Source organism: Salvelinus namaycush, chromosome 19 (genome assembly GCF_016432855.1).
Source record: "Salvelinus namaycush isolate Seneca chromosome 19, SaNama_1.0, whole genome shotgun sequence".
NCBI classification, from domain to species: Eukaryota; Metazoa; Chordata; class Actinopteri; order Salmoniformes; family Salmonidae; genus Salvelinus; species Salvelinus namaycush.
In genome coordinates, this window is record NC_052325.1 from 8,399,004 (window position 1) to 8,418,826 (window position 19,823).

Sequence of the window (19,823 nt, forward strand, 5' to 3'; positions counted from 1 at the left end):
TTTATAATTTTTGTAAAAAAAATTAATAATCACCTTTACTTAACTAGGCAAGTCAGATAAGGGCAAATTCTTATAAAACAAGCTTATGCCTCCTTATCCCTTCTCCAAGTCATTCCATTCCAATCCAGACAAATCATTCTGTATCAACACCACATGTATCTATGATGACAACACTGAGATAAGTAATGTCAGTGTGTTGACACATGAAAGAAGCAATTACTACAATTGTTTAACATAACTATATCAAACCTATGTTTGTCAAATTTAGGAATAAAAACATAGGAACTATGAACGCCATAACTTCAGAGTTAAAATATGTCTAGCTGTCACTTTGAACCATGGATAAAAGAAAGCATAAATTATTGGATTAATTAAGGAATTTAGAAGTGGCAGAAAACTGATGAACAATGATAACAAATTGTCAATAAAAATGTGTACAAAAAATAAAATAAATAGAGATGGAATCCAACAAATGAGATAGTTGAATACAACAATAGACAGAGTTTTTGCTGCTTTCCTCTCAGACTTATTTGCCTGTACAGTTTTAACACCAGACACATTGGCAGCCTCTTTTGAAAATACCTTTCTGGCCTGTGATCTGGCCACCACAAAGATTTTCATATAAAGTGTTATAATAATAGAACATGGGACAACCATTGTAATTACAATATCAACGATATTACCCCAGATTGACCCTTCCACAGTAAAACATTCTTTCAAACACCTACTCGGTACCTGTACATTTATACATATTTTTATAACAACAGCCTGGTATATGATACAACAAAACCAGGTAATGGATATAGAACACATTGTTCTTGGTATTGTTATTTTAGAGTGGTACAATAAGGGATCACACACAGCAACATAGCGGTCAATAGATATCAAGACCAAATTACCCAGAGATAAAGAAGTACATAAAAAAGCCATATAGAAATGAAAAGCACAGAAATATTTCCCAAAACCCCAACATGAATTCGTTAATGCTAAAGTCGTTACTGGTATCACAATCAGTCCCACCAGGAGATCTGACACAGCCAGAGAGAGGATGAGCAGGTTGGTTGTAGTGTGGAGCTGCTTGAAGTGAGAGATGGAGATGATCACCAGTACGTTCAAAAATACTGTAACTGCTGAAAACAATGAGAAGAAGATGTACAGTGTTATGTAGATAGATGTCGATAGCAAAGCTTTTCTGCAAGAAGAGTTTTTGTCTTCAAAACAGTATTGAACATCTTCGTGTTTCTCCATTTTTTAATAAAGGGTCAAAATGCTGAGGTCCTGCTCCTCCTTGGTCCTGTGTCTGACCCTGTCAGGTCAGCCTTCTGACAAACTCTGAGCTCTGCCTCTCTATTTATCCCTAAGTGACAAACAGATACTCTCCTCCCTGTAGTGTCGTTGCACACACACGCACGCGCACACGCACACACTTCACCACCAACAAGTGAAGACACAAATGAACAAATGGTTGGACAAACAAATCATTTGTGAAAAGATGATGTAATGTATGACAGGATAGGATGTTGCTGTGGACGCCTAGCCTGTCCTTCAGCCTTACTGACAGTTAGATATGAGAGAAAAGGTACATTTACTCAATTGAGCATTTTAATGGGGAAAATATAATAAGGTTGATGTTTTGGTCACTCAAAGGCTATTTTACATGGGAAATAGGATAACTGTGCAGACTAACTGGTTTGGGTGATGTCAGCGCTCAGTTTGGAACATAATCCACAACCTCAGGACACATGATGGCACACCACATGTCAGCTGGCCAGTGTTTAAGAAAGTTTACAGTAGGGAAGTTTATGGTGTACACGCTTTTAGAAAATTCAATACACCTGCCTTCCCTCGTCACTCCCATCAGCGATTTATTGGACTCAGCTGGACTCAATCACCTGTTTATTACCTCCCCTTTATTTGTCAGTTCCCCAGCTCTGTTCCCCGCTGCTGCATTGATTGTCTTCTGTCTTTTTGTTACCCAGTTCTGACGCTATCCCTGTCCTGTTGCATGTCAGTTACAAATTAAATTTCAACTCCCTGTACCTGCTTCTCTTCTCCAGCATCATTCCTTACAGAGGTTGCCATCTGTAGGAACACTATGAGGATCTGATCCCCCTATCACTGGAGGATAAGGTGGAGTTGGCTTACACACTACAGGAAGGTGCCTTATCGGGTCCTCTTCATCACGAGCCAGGATGAACTCAGGTGAGAGAGTGAGATGACTCTGTTTGGAGACAGTTGTGGCCTTGGGAGTCCTGGGTACAGAGATAAGCTACGGACAAATTGGATCGCTCTGATGAGTCACAGAAAGTGTGCAGTTCCCTTTCTGCCATCTGGTTGTCTGCCCTTGGGGGCACATAGGATCTGGGCATGGTTATGGTGGAGAGGTCTGAGAACAGACTTGCATGTCTTCCATCTGCCCATCAGGTAGTACGTGGTCATCACAGCCCCTCCTACTGATCCAGAGTTTCTTTACTAGAACCTTTAGCTGAGTCATGAAAGGGAGGATGTAGCCTAACGCATCATATTGGCTAGCCAGCACTCTGTAAATTATCCTCATGGGTTTCTCTCTGGACAGGTCATTGTTCGTAGCCGAGGGTGTCTGGCTAACAGCTCAGGTCCATAATTAGTTATTGTGGATCGATGGTGGTCTGGGAGAGCCATAGCGCACTGCTCTTTGACCTCCCTCTGGAGGAAGGTGTTCCGCAGAGGGTATGTTATTGGCCCATTGCCTAACCTTGTACCCCCCGGAAAAGAGGCAGCAGCGCAGCCTGTCCACCAACAACTTTGCTTCGGTCCTCGTGGGTAGACTTGTAAGACCGTTGTCAACATAGAAGGCGTGCTCGACTGACACCTGAACATCCGTATCGCCATCATGGTGGTCCCGAGAATGTTTCTGGAGGGCGTAGATGGCGCAGCAGGGACTACACGTTGTTCCGAAGGGTAGGACATGCCGTTCATAGGTGCTTGGCTCTGCTTTTCAATCCAAACGAACCTGTGGAGTGACTTGTCGGAGGGGAGAAGTTGCACCTGGTGAAGAATGATTTTGATATCGCCAGCTAAAGCCACTGTGTGGTGTTTAAACCAGAGGAGCATGCAGAGCAGGAAAGGGCCACGGCTTGGTCATGGTAGTAGGCAATTATTCAAGATCTGACCGTTGTGCTGATAGGAGAAGTTGAACACTAGGACCTGCACAGCCTGACCTTGCACAGCCCAACCAAGCATGATGTGGACAGCGACATGGCCTCACAAAGGGCCAGTACTGACTGGCTTGATGGGGACCAACAGGGGTGGATGGTCAGACCCTAATAGAGGCTGTGCCCTGTGGATCTGTGGCAGCAGCAATTCCTTCAGGTGTGGATACCTACTCTGAAGCATGTCAAAGGGGGAGGTGTGCTCGGCGAAGCAGAGACTGTCCACTGTGAAAGCATTGTGGACTTGATACCGGTGCCACTGTCTACTTCAGGGGATATGATGAATGACAGAAGCTCTGCTTACTTGTAGTATATTGTGACATATAATGCAAAGGCTCAGTACCTATGGTTCACAATCTTACCCAAGGCAATAGGCAACAGCAGGAAGACTGATGGAACATTCAGAGCAATCATCAAGAACGGTATGTCTCCATTGCCTCCTCACCATGATGTAAGATGACTCTGACCACTTTCAACATCTCTCGTGGTGAGTGGTTTGGGTGGTCAAGGTATCTCAGCTTTGTTGGTTCTGACCATAAGGATGCTCCTGTGGTATGACTCCATGTGTAACTATGAGGTGTAACTCCTTGCCGGTGTTGCTTGTCTTTTTTAGGGTGCATTCCTTTGGAGTGTTTTCGCCCCCACCTCCAGCAGCGGCCTTTAACTGAAATCCAATCTCTGACCTTCTCCCCAGAGAGCTGTTTGAACTCAGGACATGAGCCTAGGAAGTGTTCTTCCCATTCACAGGAAGGACTTTAGAATTTAAACTTGGGCTTTTTATAGTTTGATTGTTGCTGCTTGCCACAAGGAGAGCTGTAATTGGTTTGTTTGTGGTCAAGTTCACTGGTCAGGAACATGCTGGTGGTACCCAGGCACTGTGGTTCTTTCTGGCTAACCTCCCACTTGTCCTGGTAGAGAACAGAAGCTGTCTGGGAGAGACTTTTGGCTCTTGCTCTCACCGGCAACCAGTCAGACATGTTCTGGAGGATAAAGGGTTGGCCTATTTCATCATAACAATGCTTACCTACCTACTGTATATAAGCCATTGAAGCAGACCTAAATTAATGTTTGTATTATTGTTGAGATTAATAAAAATGCTAGGCAAATGTCACGTTCGTCGTATGAATCGGACCAAGGCGCAGCGTGGTATGCGTACATTCTTTATTATTATAAGAATGAACACTGAACAAACTAACCAAAATAACAAAACGACACGTGAAGCTATATGAATAGTACAGACAGGCAAATAACATAGAACAAGAACCCACAAACACCAAAGGGAAATGGCTACCTAAATATGATCCCCAATCAGAGTCAACGACAAACTGCTGCCTCTGATTGGGAACCATATCAGGCCACCATAAACAGACAAATACCTAGACCTACAAAACCCTAAACATACAAAACCCCTAGATAATTCAAACCCCTAGACAATACAAAACTAGCGTATCCACCCTAGTCACACTCTGACCTAACCAAAATATAAAGAAAACAGAGATATCTCAGGTCAGGGTGAGACAGTCCCCCCCCCCCCCCCCCCAAAGGAGCGGACTCCCGGCCGCAAACCTGAACCTGTCTGGGTGGGCATCTACCCTTGGTGGCGGCTCTGGTTCTGGACGCCGCCCGCCCTCTTTATGCTGATCCCTCCGCCTTTGTAGAACCGGACCGTGTCTCATCGCCGAAGGCTCTGGACTGCGGATCATCACCGGAGGCCCCGGACTGGGAACCGTCTCTAGAGACCCCGGACTGGGGACCGTCGCTGGAGACCCCGGACTGGGAACCGTCGCTGGAGACCCCGGACTCGGGACCGTCGCTGGAGACCCCGGACTGGGAACAGTCGCTGGAGACCCCAGACTGGGAACCGTCGCTGGAGACCCCGGACTGGGAACCGTCGCTGGAGACCCCGGACTGGGAACCGTCACTGGATACCCCGGACTGGGGACCGTCGCTGGAGACTCCGAACTGGGGATCATCCCTGGAGGCTCCGGACTGGGGATCTTCGCTGGAGACACCAGACTGGGTACTGTCGCTGGAGACTCCGGACTGGGGATCGTCCCTGGAGGCTCCGGACTGGGGATCGTTGCTGGAGGCTCCGGACTGGGGATCGACGCTGGAGGCTCCGGACTGGGGATCGACGCTGGAGGCTCCGGACTGGGGATCGACGCTGGAGGCTCCGGACTGGGGATCGACGCTGGAGGCTCCGGACTGGGGATCATCCCTGGAGGCTCCGGACTGGGGACCGTCACTGGATACCCCGGACTGGGGACCGTCGCTGGAGACTCCGAACTGGGGATCATCCCTGGAGGCTCCGGACTGGGGATCTTCGCTGGAGACCCCAGACTGGGTACCGTCGCTGGAGACTCCGGACTGGGGATCATCGCTGGAGGCTCCGGACTGGGGATCGTCGCTGGGGGCTCCGGACTGGGGATCGACGCTGGAGGCTCCGGACTGGGGATCGACGCTGGAGGCCCCGGACTGGGGATCGACGCTGGAGGCTCTGGACTGGGGATCGCTGCTGGAGGCTTTGGACTGGAGACCGTCTGTGGAGGTTCCTGACTGTGGACCGTCGTTGGAGGTTCCGGACTGTGGCCCGTCGTTGGAGGTTCCGGACTGTGGCCCGTCATTGGAGGTTCCGGACTGTGGCCCGTCGCCGGAAGCTCTGGACTGGGAACTGTCGCCGGAAGCTCTGGACTGGGTACTGTCGCCGGAAGCTCTGGACTGGGTACTGTCGACGGAAGCTCTGGACTTGGTACTGTCGCCGGAAGCTCTGGACTGGGAACTGTCGCCGGAAGCTCTGGACTGGGAACTGTCGCCGGAAGCTTTGGTCTGTGGAAGCGCACTGGAAGCCTGATGCGTGGTGTCGGAACTGGTGGTACCGGGCTGAGGACACGCACCTCGGGGTGAGTGCAGGGAAGAGGTACAGGCCGTACTGGACTGTGGAAGAGCCTTGGAGGCCCGATACGTGGTGCCGGATCTGGTGGTACCGGGCTGAGGACACGCACCTCAGGGTGAGTGCAGGGAAGAGGCACAGGCCGTACTGGACTGTGGAAGTGCACTGGAGATCTGGAGCGTAGAGCTGGCACAATGCGTCCTGACTGGATGCTCACTTGAGCCCGGCAAGTGCGAAGAGCTGGAATAGAGCGCACCGAGCTATGAATGCGAACTGGAGACATCGTGCGCATCACTGCGTAACACGGTGTCTGACCAGTCACACGCTCCCCAGCACGCCCGCACTGCAGCGCTCTCAATGCTAGCACCTCTCTCCGGAATCTTGCATCGAACTCCTCGGCTCCGCCGACTGCTCCAAGTATCCCCCAAAAATGTTTTTACTTGGGGTTTCTGTGGCCTACCTCGTTGGTATAACTCCTCGAAATATCGACGTTTCGCTTTTGGTGCCTCTATTTCCTCCTTCGGAAGGCGATACTCCCCAGCCTGCGTCCAGGGTCCTGCTCCATCCAAAATCTCCTCCCATGTCCATTCCTCCTGAACACGCTGCTTGGTCCATTTATGTTGGGTTCTTCTGTCACGTTCGTCGTATGAATCGGACCAAGACGCAGTGTGGTATGCGTACATTCTTTATTATTATAAGAATGAACACTGAACAAACTAACCAAAACAACAAAACGAACCGTGAAGCTATATGAATAGTACAGACAGGCAACTAAACATAGAACAAGAACCCACAAACACCAAAGGGAAATGGCTACCTAAATATGATCCCCAATCAGAGACAACGATAAATAGCTGCCTCTGATTGGGAACCATATCAGGCCACCATAAACATACAAATACTGTGACCGACAAAACTCTAGACATACAAAACCCCTAGACAATACAAAACCCTAGACACAACAAAAACTAGCGTATCCACCATAGTCACACCCTGGCCTAAACAAAATATAAAGAAAACACATATCTCAGGTCAGGGTGTGACACAAATTGCCATCCTAACATGGCATTGCTGGTTTGACCCTCTTTTGGCTTCTCGACTGCCTGGTAGAGTTTGGATATTTCCAAAATAGAACATCAAGTTGAAGAAAAAAACGATTTGAAATTCCTATTTAAGTTCTTAGTGATAGGAATATAAGATAAAAAAAATTTTCAACATGTTTCTCAATAAGAAACAGTTAAAGGGATAAAGAACCATGAACGTAAGGTTATAATTGAACCTTTATGGCGCAATGAATTACCTTTTCCTTAGGTTCTATAAAGGTGCTTGGAACTGGTGACACGTTACCACTTATCAAAGCAATCAAATATTTAGTTGGAGCTCCAAACAGAGGTTGTGTTTTTGAAAAATGTAGAGCAACATGCTAGCGTTAGAAGCCAGCTCTGCCATTCAAACGAAAAATCTCACACTGAACTTCGTTAGACTTCCAATAGTCAAGACAGTCAGCAGGTTGTCCAGCCGGATGGACATGTCCACCAGCTGGTCCAATGTGAGGGTGGTGTCTCGGCAGGCCAACTCCCGATGAACGTCATTGCGCAGACTGTACCTGTAGTGATCGATCAGGGCCTTGTCTTTCCATCCCGCGCTGGCGGCCAAGGTCCGGAAGTCCAAGGTGAAATCCTGTGCGCTCCTCGTCCCCTGCCTCAGGTGGAACAGATGTTCACCCGCCGCTCGACCCTCAGGCGGGTTGTCGAACACTGCCCGAATGCGGCGGGTGAACTCTGCGTAATGGTCCAACGCTGCGTCTCCCTCCCGCTTTGCTTGAGAGGCAGGAGACGAGGGCGGACACACTCTCACGCCCCGAAGGAGCCGGGTGGACGGTCGCCAGGTAGAGCTCCAGCTGTAGTAGAAACCCCTGGCATCCGGCAGCCGTCCCATCATACTTCCTCGGGAGCGCGAGTCGAATCCCGCTGGGACCAGGTGGAAGAGGAGTGGACAGTGGGACCTGTTGTAGTGGGGCTGGTGGAGGCACTGAAAGACCTCCTCCTCTCTCCCAATGATCCATCGTCTGCAGCACGCGATCCATGGCTGTGGCCAAACGTTGTAACATGGTTGCGTGCTGCTGAACACGCTCCTCCACTGCAACTGGGAGGGCGTCTGCTCCAGGTGAGTGATTCTGTAAGGGTCTATGTGTAGCTGGTGCAGAGGAGTCAGGTGCAGGACAGCAGAGATGAGTAAATAAAGGTAACTTTACTCAAAGTCATTAAAATACAAGATAAATCCAAAGCCCACAATACGGACCACAAATACAACAAACAATCACTCACAACCAAACATGGGGAACACAGGGTGAAATACTAAACAGGTAATTGGGTGAGTGAAACCAGGTGTGTAAGACATAGACAAAACAAATGTAAAATGGAAAGTGGATCGGCGGTGGCTAGAAGGCCGGTGACGTCGACCGCCAAACGCCGCCAGAACAAGGAGAGGGACTGACTTCGGCGGTAGTCGTGACAAGACAACAAAATAACATTTGGAAGGATGGCCTTGCTGAACTACAGAACACATCATGGCAAATGGCATTTTGCCAGTGCATATGAACATTCACAATCGGGCACTTTGTAATATGGCATATCTTTATGCTGTATGCACTAATGCATACCATAGGAACATTACACATTACACTTGTAAAAATGTCCTGAATCATGAAATAATTATTCAAGTTGAGGGAGACAGTTACATCATTGGGACACACAATATTTATCAGGCATCATCCTGCAGTATTCTGACCCAATCATATTGTTTGTATAGTTTGTTATTGTCTCAGATTCCAGAGGGACCTGTTAGCACTGACCTGCAAGGCTCTGAAATAATGACATATATCACTCTACCAATTAAAGGTATCATACAAGAATACACGAACATAAACACACACACACACACACATTCATCTAGAACATTGTTATTTCATATTACATCAGCAAAACTCAATCTGTGCTCTGTGACTGACGTACAAAACTCTAAGGAATTCTACCAATTAAAGGTGTTTGAGGCACAAATGCTTTACTCCAGGGGCCTAATAAAGCCCCAATACAGCATAAACATTCAAAGTGAACCTGACTACACCTCTATTGTCATTTGTGTGAGTACAACTTCAATTAGGCATCAGCTTCAGTTCAACCCTCCCCTAAACAAGTCCACCCTGCACAGGTCAAGAATCGTGACTGTCACAGGTGGGAGCTGAACCCCGGGATTCTGAGTGTAAAAAACAACATCTTACCCAATAGTCCAAGAGGAACGTCCGAGGGTGAGTCTGATTTTAAAGTCGCAAACAGGGCTACCTCATCACAAGAGCATGAGTCAACTCACTGTTACACATTTTAGTAATTTAGTGACGGGGGGGTTGTGTCATTCATTATTACAAGTCTTTGTGCTATTGTTTGAAGATAAACAATTCCAATTCAATTTCATAATATTGTGAATTTGGCTTTTACTACCATAGCCCATAGAAACACATTGAATAACACATTCTGTCACACACTGATCAGTTTCACCTGTTTTTGTGATTGTCCCTGACCCTGAGCATGGCTGCCGTTATCTGGAAGAGAAGCTGCCCGGAAGCTAATCCAGCTCCGGCAGGACGCCCGCAGGGTGGCCGACTATGCGGCAGATTTCCGCACGTTGGTAGCGGAGAGTGTATGGACCAGTAAGCACTGTTGGACGTGTTCCTGCACGACGTCTCGTAGGAGGTTAAGGACGAGCCTGCTGCTCGGGAGTTACCCACGGATCTTGACTCCCTCATCACTTTGACTATCCGCATCGATGGGCGATTGCGGGAATGACGGACGGAGAGGAAATTCAATTTCGCTCGCATGTCCATTGATTCCACCTCATCCCGGAAATCCCCGACGGTCCCGTTGCGAGAGCACCTGAGGGTTCCCAACCTTCCTCAAGAGTCACCGAAGACGGAAGAGGCACTGTTTCCCGAGCCTATGCAACAAGGCAGAGCTGGGCTATCGTCAGCGGAACGGCAACACAGAATTAACACAAGGAGTTGTTTTTGGTCATTTTGAGACTAGACTCACCGGTAGGAGTGAGTACTCTGGTGGGCCATATGGAGAATGTTTCTGCTTCCCTTACTCGCACCCCTTTTCATGTCATTCTGCTTTGGGGAAAACAGTCCAATCTTTCTGGGTCCTCGTTGACTCTGGAGCCGACAAGAGCTTTTTGGACGCCACACTGGTTTCCGAGCTGAACATCCCCACTCAGCCCCTTTCCAGTCCCATGGATGTTAGAGCACTGGATGGGAGCTCTATAGGTCGGGTCACCCATAACACCACTCCCATCAACCTACCCGTGTCAGGGAATCACAGCGAGACCATTCAATTCCTGCTCATCAAGTCTCCCCAGATTCCCATGGTTTTGGAATTCTCCTGGCTCCAGCAACACAATACCCTCATCAACTGGTGTACGGGTGCTATCATGGGCTGGAGTCCGTTCTGCCACGCCCATTGTCTGAAGTCGGCGCAATCTGCCTCGGGATGTCTTCCTGGGGGCTTGGAAGTTGCTCCAGACCGCTCCGCCATTCCCACGGAGTACCAGGACCATCGGGAGGTGTTCTTCAAGTCCCGGGCCACTTCCCTTCTGCCGCACCACCCCTATGACTGTGGGATTGACCTTCTCCTTAGCACCACACCGCCCCAGGGATGGCTGTACTCTCTGTTTGGACCAGAGACCAAGGCTATGGAGATCTCAAGCCGGATGCCCTGTCTCGCCGCTTTAACGCCACAGTTACCACCCAGGAGCCCGAGGCCATCCTTTCCACCTCGTGCCTGGCGACGGCACTCAGCTGTGGTATAGGGAAACAGGTCCGTGAGGCGCAGCGGTCCCAGCCGAACCCTGGGGGGGTCCAGATAACCGGATGTTTGTGCCTGATGCTGTCCACTCCACGGTTCAGGTTTGCATGTCACCCGGGCTCCCGTCGGACCTTGGCCTTTGTGCGACAATGCTTTTGGTGGCCTACTTTGGTTCCGGATGTTGCCCTTGTTTGTCACCATTTGCAAGGTCAGCTCCCAGATCAAGACTCCTCGGCAAGCTCCGTCTGGTCTTCTCCAACCACTGCCTGTCCCTCACCATCCCTGGTCCCATATATCCCTGGATTTTTTTCACGGGTCTCCCCCTGTCGGAGGGCAACACTGCCATCCTGACTGTGGTTGACCGGTTTTCCAAAGCCGCGCACTTCATTCCTCTCCACAAACTACCCTCGGCCAATGAGACGGCCCAGCTTATGGCGCAGGACATCTTCCGGATCCATGGACTCCAGGCGGGCATGATCTCCGACCGGGGTCTGCAGTTCTCATCCTGGTTCTGGAAGGCGTTCTGCACGCTCATTGGGTCGTCGGCCAGTCTGTTCTCCGGATTCCACAGGCAGTCCAACGACCAGTCGGAGCGAGCCAACCAGGACTTAGAGATGACTCTTCGCTGCCTAGTCTCTGCCAACCCTACAACCTGGAGTCAGCAAATGGTATGGGTTGAGTACACCCGCAACACCCTTCCTTGCTCGCCCTTCGAGTGCTCCTTGTGATATCAGCCTCCGCTCTTCCACAAGCAAGAGGAGGAAGTCAGCAATCCCTCTGACCAGATGTTCATCCGTCGCTGTTGCCGTACCTGGAAGAGAGCCCGGGCCGCTCTGCTGAAGACCACTTCCATGTATAGGCAACAAGTGGATCGCCACCGGACCCCTGCTCCACGCTATCGGCTTGTGCAGAGGGTATGGCTCTTCACTCAGGACCTGCCCCTCTGGGTGGAGTCCCGTAAACTTTCCCTCCGTTTCACCGGCCTGTTACCCATCTCTAGAGTCATTAGCCCCACACTGTTCTTCTTTTGTTACCCAATACCCTCCGTATTCCCCCTACTTTCCATGTGTCTATGATTAAGCCCATGTCTCACAACTCTTTTTCTTCTGTTTCCAGGCCCACCCTTCCTCCCTGTGTCATCAATGGCCATCCGGTGTACACGGTGAGATGCCTCCTGAGTGTTCTAACACGGGGAAGTGGTTTCCAGTACCTGGTTGACTGGGAGGGTTATGGCCCAGAGGAGAGGTGCTGGGTCCTCGCTAGACACATCCTGGATCAAGCCCTCATTGTCGACTTCTACCGGCAGCACCCCTGTCAACAAAGTATTTGCCCAGGTAGGACTCCAGGTGGCGCCCCTAATCTGTTTTACCTGTTTTTGTGATTGTCGCCACGCCCCTCCAGGTGTTGCCCATCTTCCCCATTATCCCCTGTGTATGTATACCTGTGTTCTCTGTTTGTCTGTTGCCAGTTCGTCTTGTTTGTCAAGTCAACCAGCGTTTTTGTCTCAGCTCCTGCTTTCCCAGTGTCTTTTTCTTTGCGGGGTAGGCACAAAACTACCTTCATACTTTCTTCATTTTTTTAACCAGTAACGGTTACCTTCAAATGAGTCCCGTGACACTTGTGAGGGTAGTAGAGCAAAACGGAGAATGCCATGGTGTTCATGAGAATCTTCCCTTTTCATATTAGCTTATAGCCCTAAAGGTTTGAATGCTAAAAACAGAAGTTGGCACATCGACGGTATCGACTTCAGACGAGTGTTGTGGGGCTTGTGGGGGTTGTAGAGCAAAACGGCCATAGAGTGGTTATATTAGTTTGTAGGCCAAACCGTTTGGACACTTCAGTTGTTTTTGTGAGAAGATCTTCAGGATGCCTCATGGTCTGCCAAACACTGTTGTAGATCGGCCACCTTCCACCGCAGATGCGGAAGGCCGCCATATATCTCTAGATTAAACTGACGGATTTTGACTGTGATTTTTGTATTGTGTATCTTAGATCGACCCACTGGTGTGTCAATAGACTGTAGGGGATTTAATCAAGATATTCATGAAGAGGTATGTTTTCAGACAATACCTCCCCTAACCTCACTCAAGTCTCAATCCTATACCCTTCTCTATAGTGTTTTAGAAAAATAACAAGCAACTTTCACAAATACAGAACTGAACTGGCAAATTTTTTATATGACCTCTCTGGGTTGGCACATCCTGATTTCATGGGGCATAATCCAGGATCAACACAGCTAAACAATGATCCAGGATCAACGCAGATATATGACGATCCACAGTGGTGTAAAGTACTTAAGTAAAAATACTTTTTGGGGGTGTATCTGTACTTAAAAGAAATCATGCCGTCTGGTTTGCTTAAAATAAGGAACGTGAAATTCTTTATTCTTTTACTTTAACTTTTGATACTTAAGTATATTTTAGCTATTATATTTACTTTTGATACTTAAGTATGTTAAAAAACAAATAGTTTTAGACTTTTACTAAAGTTGTATTTTACTGGGTGACTTTCAATTTTACTTGAGTCCTTTCTCTATTAAGGTATCTTTACTTTTACTCAAGTATGACAATTGCGTACTTTTTCCACCACTGACGATCCATGCATCCACACTGATATATGATGATCCAGGATCAACACCTATATGATGATCTAGGATCAACACTGATATAGTATGATCCAGGATCAACACAGATATACTACAATCGGGGATCAACACGGATATAATATGATCCAGGATCAATATTGTGTCACGCCCTGACCATAGAGAGCTTTTTATTCTCTATGTTGGTTAGGTCGGGGTGTGACTAGGGTGTGTTATCTAGGTTAATATATATATCTATGTTGGCCTGGTATGGTTCCCAATCAGAGGCAGCTGTTTATCGTTGTCTCTGATTGGGGATCATATTTAGGCAGCCATTTCCCCATTGTGCTTTTTGGGATCTTGTCTAGGTATAGTTGCCTGCGAGCACTACATTGAGCTTCACGTTTCATTTTGCGCTTTATTGTTTATTTTCTATGAGTTTCTCTTCAAAATAAAGAGGATGGAAACATACCACGCTGCATCTTGGTCCACTCATTATAACGATCGTGACATATTGACACATCTTACATGCTAAATGCTTGTTTCACATATGCAGCACTGATTTCACGACTTGAATCAGGCCTCGGATAAGGCCTTTCCAAGTTGTTTAATCAAAGTAGATAGTTTGCCTGTCGCGATGTTACTACCTTTATACTGTAACCCTAATTGGTAGCACTTTATAATAACACATTGTAATATAGCATTTATAGTGGATTAGTAAATACTTTATAGTTTACCACTCATTAATAAATGTGTGAAGAACTAGCTTACTAGTTATCATGTATTAATACATGTGAGAATAACTAGCTTACTAACATTTACAGATGTGGGAGTAATGATAAATTAATTATGAATAAACAATTTACTAATCCGTTACAAATGCTTTATTACAAGGTGTTATTTTAAAGTGTTACCAAATCTCTATATGTGACTCATTTCAGGAAACTATATATAAGTCGCGCGTCACTACTTCACAGGAGAGGCATTTGAACATGAACATTTATTTTTTATCAAAATGTGTTGTTTGGGAGAAATGGAACATGTGAACTTTCATGTGCCTTAATAACAAAGGTGTATGCTTTCTGTAAATACAAAAAATATGTTAAATTACCAGCTTAGTTGCTTTAGCCATGGAAAAAGTCAGGAACCTTCCCACTCGCCTTGATTGTCTGAGAAATTGGATGGGCTGGAGATGGCGAGAGATGAGTTTGGATTGGTCTGCCATGTAGCATGCTTCAGTCTATAACATGAGCTGTTCAGTATTTGTAGATAATCCTTCCTACCTCTGCTTTTCTGAAAGATATCATGAAGAACTGCAAAAGTGTTGTTACTGCTCTCCAGTATCTGGAAGACGATTGTGCCATGTTGATTCCTCTGATTCTAAAAATGAATCAGACGATGAGGAATTCCCTGATTTAGGTAAAAACATTTTCATTGAACCAGACATTGTGGAGTTTTCTGATGAAAATGATGGCGTAGAAACGACAATCAACAGTGTTCTTGTCATGGAAGAAGTTGACCGAGATGCCCGGTGGAAGCAGAGTATGATAGCTAAGGAGAAGGAGAAATATTCTAGCGTTTGATTGCAAATATGCAGAGGGGTTTAAAAAGAGAACACAGAAGGCTGTTGTATGAAACACATCTCTGGATTAGATCTTCAAACTAAGGGCAACCATGGCATCCATGACAGAGAGGGAGAAGAACTCATCCGTGTACAGTATATGGGTAAGAGTCTAGCTAGCTCCATTTTCTAATAGTATACGTTTCTTATTTTGTCAAAGTCATTTTCAATTGCTGGCTTGCTAGCAAATGTTACATGTATGATCTGTGTAGCAGATCATCTCAGAAATAAATTTGCATTGCTAGTTATAGCCTAATGTTAGATATCTAGCTAACATTGAACATAGTTGATTAGCTTTAGCTACCTGGAGATTCATGCATCGTGGCTAGCTATGACAATCAGAATGGGTTGGGATTATTGCCACGTTCAAAACAACTGGGAACTCAGATCTCTGAAATCTCTGCCTTCCAACTTCAGTGTTTTCAAGACAACTGGGAACTCTGAAAAAAACAAGCTCAGACTGGGAAAAATCGGTTTGAACGGTCACCCAACTCAGAATACCAACTCAGGAATTCCTGCCTCTTTCTAGAGCTTCGACTTTCTGAACTGAGGATCACTGATGTCATGTTTTGACCTTGTATATTTCCAAGTTCCCAGTTGTCTTGAAAGCACCAATAGGTTAAATGTTTAGCTAGCTAGCTACATGTCTAAACAAAATAATCCACTTCACTAGATGATAACATGACCAATCAAGTTAGCCAGTTGTGTCTGGGGGTGATTCAGGTCATCTGTTGAATTTCATGAATGTGCAACTAGACAATATTGACCCAGCCAATTGGCACGATTTTGCTGGTGGATGGTTATAGCAAGTATACATTTCACTATGCTGTATACATCTTCTATATCCTGTATATGTGACTTGATTTTATTTGACATAGTGTGTGTTTATCAGAGACGGTAATGTTTATTTTTTTTTATTTTTTTTATTTCACCTTTATTTAACCAGGTAGGCCAGTTGAGAACAAGTTCTCATTTACAACTGCGACCTGGCCAAGATGAAGCAAAGCAGTGCGACACAAACAACACAGAGTTACACATGGAGTAAACAAACGTACAGTCAATAACACAATAGAAAAGTCTATATACAGTGTGTGCAAATGAAGTAAGATTAGGAAGTTAAGGTAAAGAATAGGCCATAGTGGCGAAGAAATTACAACTTAGCAAATATACACTGGAGTGATAGATGTGCAGAAGATGAATGTACAAGTTGTAACGATTCTCTAGCTCTTCCTCCTCCTCGGACGAGGAGAGGCGAGACGGATCAGATGACCAATATGCAGCGTGGTAGTTTGACATTATATTTATTAAACAAGACAAAAAACGAACTATACTTGATACTAAACAAAATAACAAAACGAATGTAGACTGACCTGAACGTAAGAACTTACATGTAACGAAGAACATACGAACAGGGAAAACAGACTACACAAAACGAACGACCGAACAAACAAACAAACCGAAACAGTCCCGTGTGGCGCGACAAACACAGACACAGGAGACAACCACCCACAACAATCAATGTGAAAACACCTACCTTAATATGGCTCTCAATCAGAGGAAATGAAAACCACCTGCCTCTAATTGAGAACCATATCAGGTCACCCTTTAACAAACATAGAAACACATAACATAGACTACCCACCCAAACTCACGCCCTGACCGTCAAACACATACAAAATAACAGAAAACCGGTCAGGAACGTGACATAACCCCCCCCCCCCTCAAGGTGCGTACTCCGAACGCACCACCAAAAGTCTAGGGGAGGGTCTGGGTGGGCGTCTGACCACGGTGGTGGCTCAGGCTCTGGGCGAGGTCCCCACCCCACCATAGTCAATCCCAGCTTACGTCTCCCCCTCTGAATGACCACCCTCATATTACACCCACTTAATTTAAATGGTAACCTTAAGATAAGGGGCAGCACCGGGACAAGGGGCAGCACCGGGATGAGGTAGCTCAGGACAGAGAGATAGCTCAGGATAGAGAGGTAGCTCAGGATAGAGGGGCAACTCCGGACTGAAGGGCAGCTCCGGACAGAGAGACAGCTCTGGACTGAGGGGCAGTTCTGGATAAATGGCAGCTCTGGGCTGAGGGGCAGCTCATGACTGGCTGACGGCTCTGGACGCTCATGGCTGGCTGACGGCTCTGGACGCTCATGGCTGGCTGACGGCTCTGGACGCTCATGGCTGGCTGACGGCTCTGGACGCTCATGGCTGGCTGACGGCTCTGGACGCTCATGGCTGGCTGACGGCTCTGGACGCTCATGGCTCGCTGACGGCTCTGGACGCTCATGGCTCGCTGACGGCTCTGGACGCTCATGGCTGGCTGGCGGCTCTGGACGCTCATGGCTCGCTGGCGGCTCTGGCAGATCCTGTCTGGTTGGCGGCTCTGGCAGATCCTGTCTGGTTGGCGGCTCTGGCAGATCCTGTCTGGTTGGCGGCTCTGGCAGAACCTGTCTGGTTGGCGGCTCTGGCAGAACCTGTCTGGTTGGCGGCTCTGGCAGAACCTGTCTGGTTGGCGGCTCTGGCAGATCCTGACTGACGAATGGCTCTAGCGGCTCCTGACTGACTAACGGCTCTGACGTTTCGGGACAGACGGGCGGCTCAGACGGCACTGGGCAGACGGATGGCTCAGATGGCGCTGGGGAGACGGATGGCTCAGATGGCGCTGGGGAGACGGATGGCTCAGATGGCGCTGGGGAGACGGATGGCTCAGATGGCGCTGGGGAGACGGATGGCTCAGATGGCACTGGGGAGACGGATGGCTCAGATGGCACTGGGCAGACGGATGGCTCAGATGGCGCTGGGGAGACGGATGGCTCAGATGGCGCTGGGGAGACGGATGGCTCAGATGGCACTGGGGAGACGGATGGCTCAGATGGCACTGGGCAGACGGATGGCTCTGGCCGGATGAGGCGCACTGTAGGCCTGGTGCGTGGTGCCGGAACTGGAGGCACCGGGCTAAGGACACGCACCTTCAGGCTAGTGCGGGGAGCAGGGACAGGGCACACTGGACTCTCAAAACGCACTATGGACCTGGTGCGTGGTACCGGCACTGGTGGCACCGGGCTGAGGGCACGCACATCAGGACGAGTACGGGGAGAAGGAACAGTGTGTACAGGGCTCTGGAGACGCACAGGTGGCTTAGTGCGTGGTGCCGGAACTGGAGGCACTGGGCTGGAGACACGCACCATAGGGAGAGTGCGTGGAGGAGGAACAGGGCTCTGGAAACGCACTGGAAGCCTGGTGCGTGGTGTAGGCACTGGTGGTACTGGGCTGGGGCGGGGAGGTGGCGCCGGAAATACCGGACCGTGCAGGCGTACTGGCTCCCTTGAGCATTGAGCCTGCCCAACCTTACCTGGTTGAATGCTCCCCGTTGCCCACCCAGTGCGGGGAGGTGGAATAACCCGCACCGGGCTATGTAGGCGAACCGGGGACACCATGCGTAAGGCTGGTGCCATGTAAGCCGGCCCGAGGAGACGCACTGGTGGCCAGATATGTAGGGCCGGCTTCATGACATCCGGCTCAATACTCAATCTAGCCCTGCCAGTGCGGGGAGGTGGAATAACCCGCACCGGGCTATGCACACGTACAGGAGACACCGTGCGCTCTACTGCGTAACACGGTGTCTGCCCGTACTCCCGCTCTCCACGGTTAGCCTGGGAAGTGGGCGCAGGTCTCCTACCTGCCCTCGGCCCACTACCTCTTAGTCCCCCCCCCAAGAAATTTTTGGGGTTTCTTCACGGGCTTCCGTGCTAGCCGCGTACCTTCATATCTTCGGTTCCTCTCTCCGGTTGCCTCTGCTCTCCTCACTGCCTCCAGCTGTTCCCATGGGAGGCGATCCCTTCCAGCCAGGATCTCCTCCCATGTGTAGCAACCCTTGCCGTTTAACACGTCCTCCCATGTCCCTTCCTGTTTAGTATTCCACTGCTCGAACTCACGCTGCTTGGTCCTGGTTCGGTAGGTGGTTCTGTAACGATTCTCTACTTCGTCCTCCTCTTCAGACGAGGAGAGGCGAGACGGATCAGATGACCAATATGCAGCGTGGTAGTTTGACATTATATTTATTAAACAAGACAAAAAACGAACTATACTTGATACTAAACAAAATAACAAAACGAATGTAGACTGACCTGAACGTAAGAACTTACATGTAACGAAGAACGTACGAACAGGGAAAACAGACTACACAAAACGAACGACTGAACAAACAAACAAACCGAAACAGTCCCGTGTGGCGCGACAAACACAGACACAGGAGACAACCACCCACAACAATCAATGTGAAAACACCTACCTTAATATGGCTCTCAATCAGAGGAAATGAAAACCACCTGCCTCTAATTGAGAACCATATCAGGTCACCCTTTAACAAACATAGAAACACATAACATAGACTACCCACCCAAACTCACGCCCTGACCGTCAAACACATACAAAATAACAGAAAACCGGTCAGGAACGTGACACAAGTAGAGATCCTGGGGTGCAAAGGAGCAAAAAAATGAAATACATAACAATATGGGGATGAGGTAGTTGGATGGGCTATTTAGAGATGGGCTATGTACAGGTGCAATGATCTGTAAGCTGCTCTGATAGTTGATGCTTAAAAAGTTAGTGAGGGAGATATGAGTCTCCAGCTTCAGTGATTTTTGCAGTTTGTTCCAGTCATTGGCAGCAGAGAACTG

At 48.2% G+C, this 19,823-nt stretch overlaps 1 protein-coding gene across 1 annotated transcript; it reads right to left on the reverse strand.

The window, feature by feature from the left end:
• Nucleotides 1–285: 285 nt before the first annotated feature.
• On the reverse strand, nt 286–1,248 carry LOC120063670 (trace amine-associated receptor 13c-like). The gene has a single exon (XM_039013966.1). It carries the CDS (start codon nt 1,246–1,248, stop codon nt 286–288), a length of 963 nt encoding a protein of 320 aa, XP_038869894.1.
• Between the last annotated feature and the right edge of the window lie 18,575 nt (nt 1,249–19,823).

Coding starts and splice junctions, on each gene's coding strand:
- LOC120063670 (XM_039013966.1), bottom strand. CDS start 1,248: ATGGAGAAACACGAAGATGTTCAATACTGTTTTGAAGACAAAAACTCT.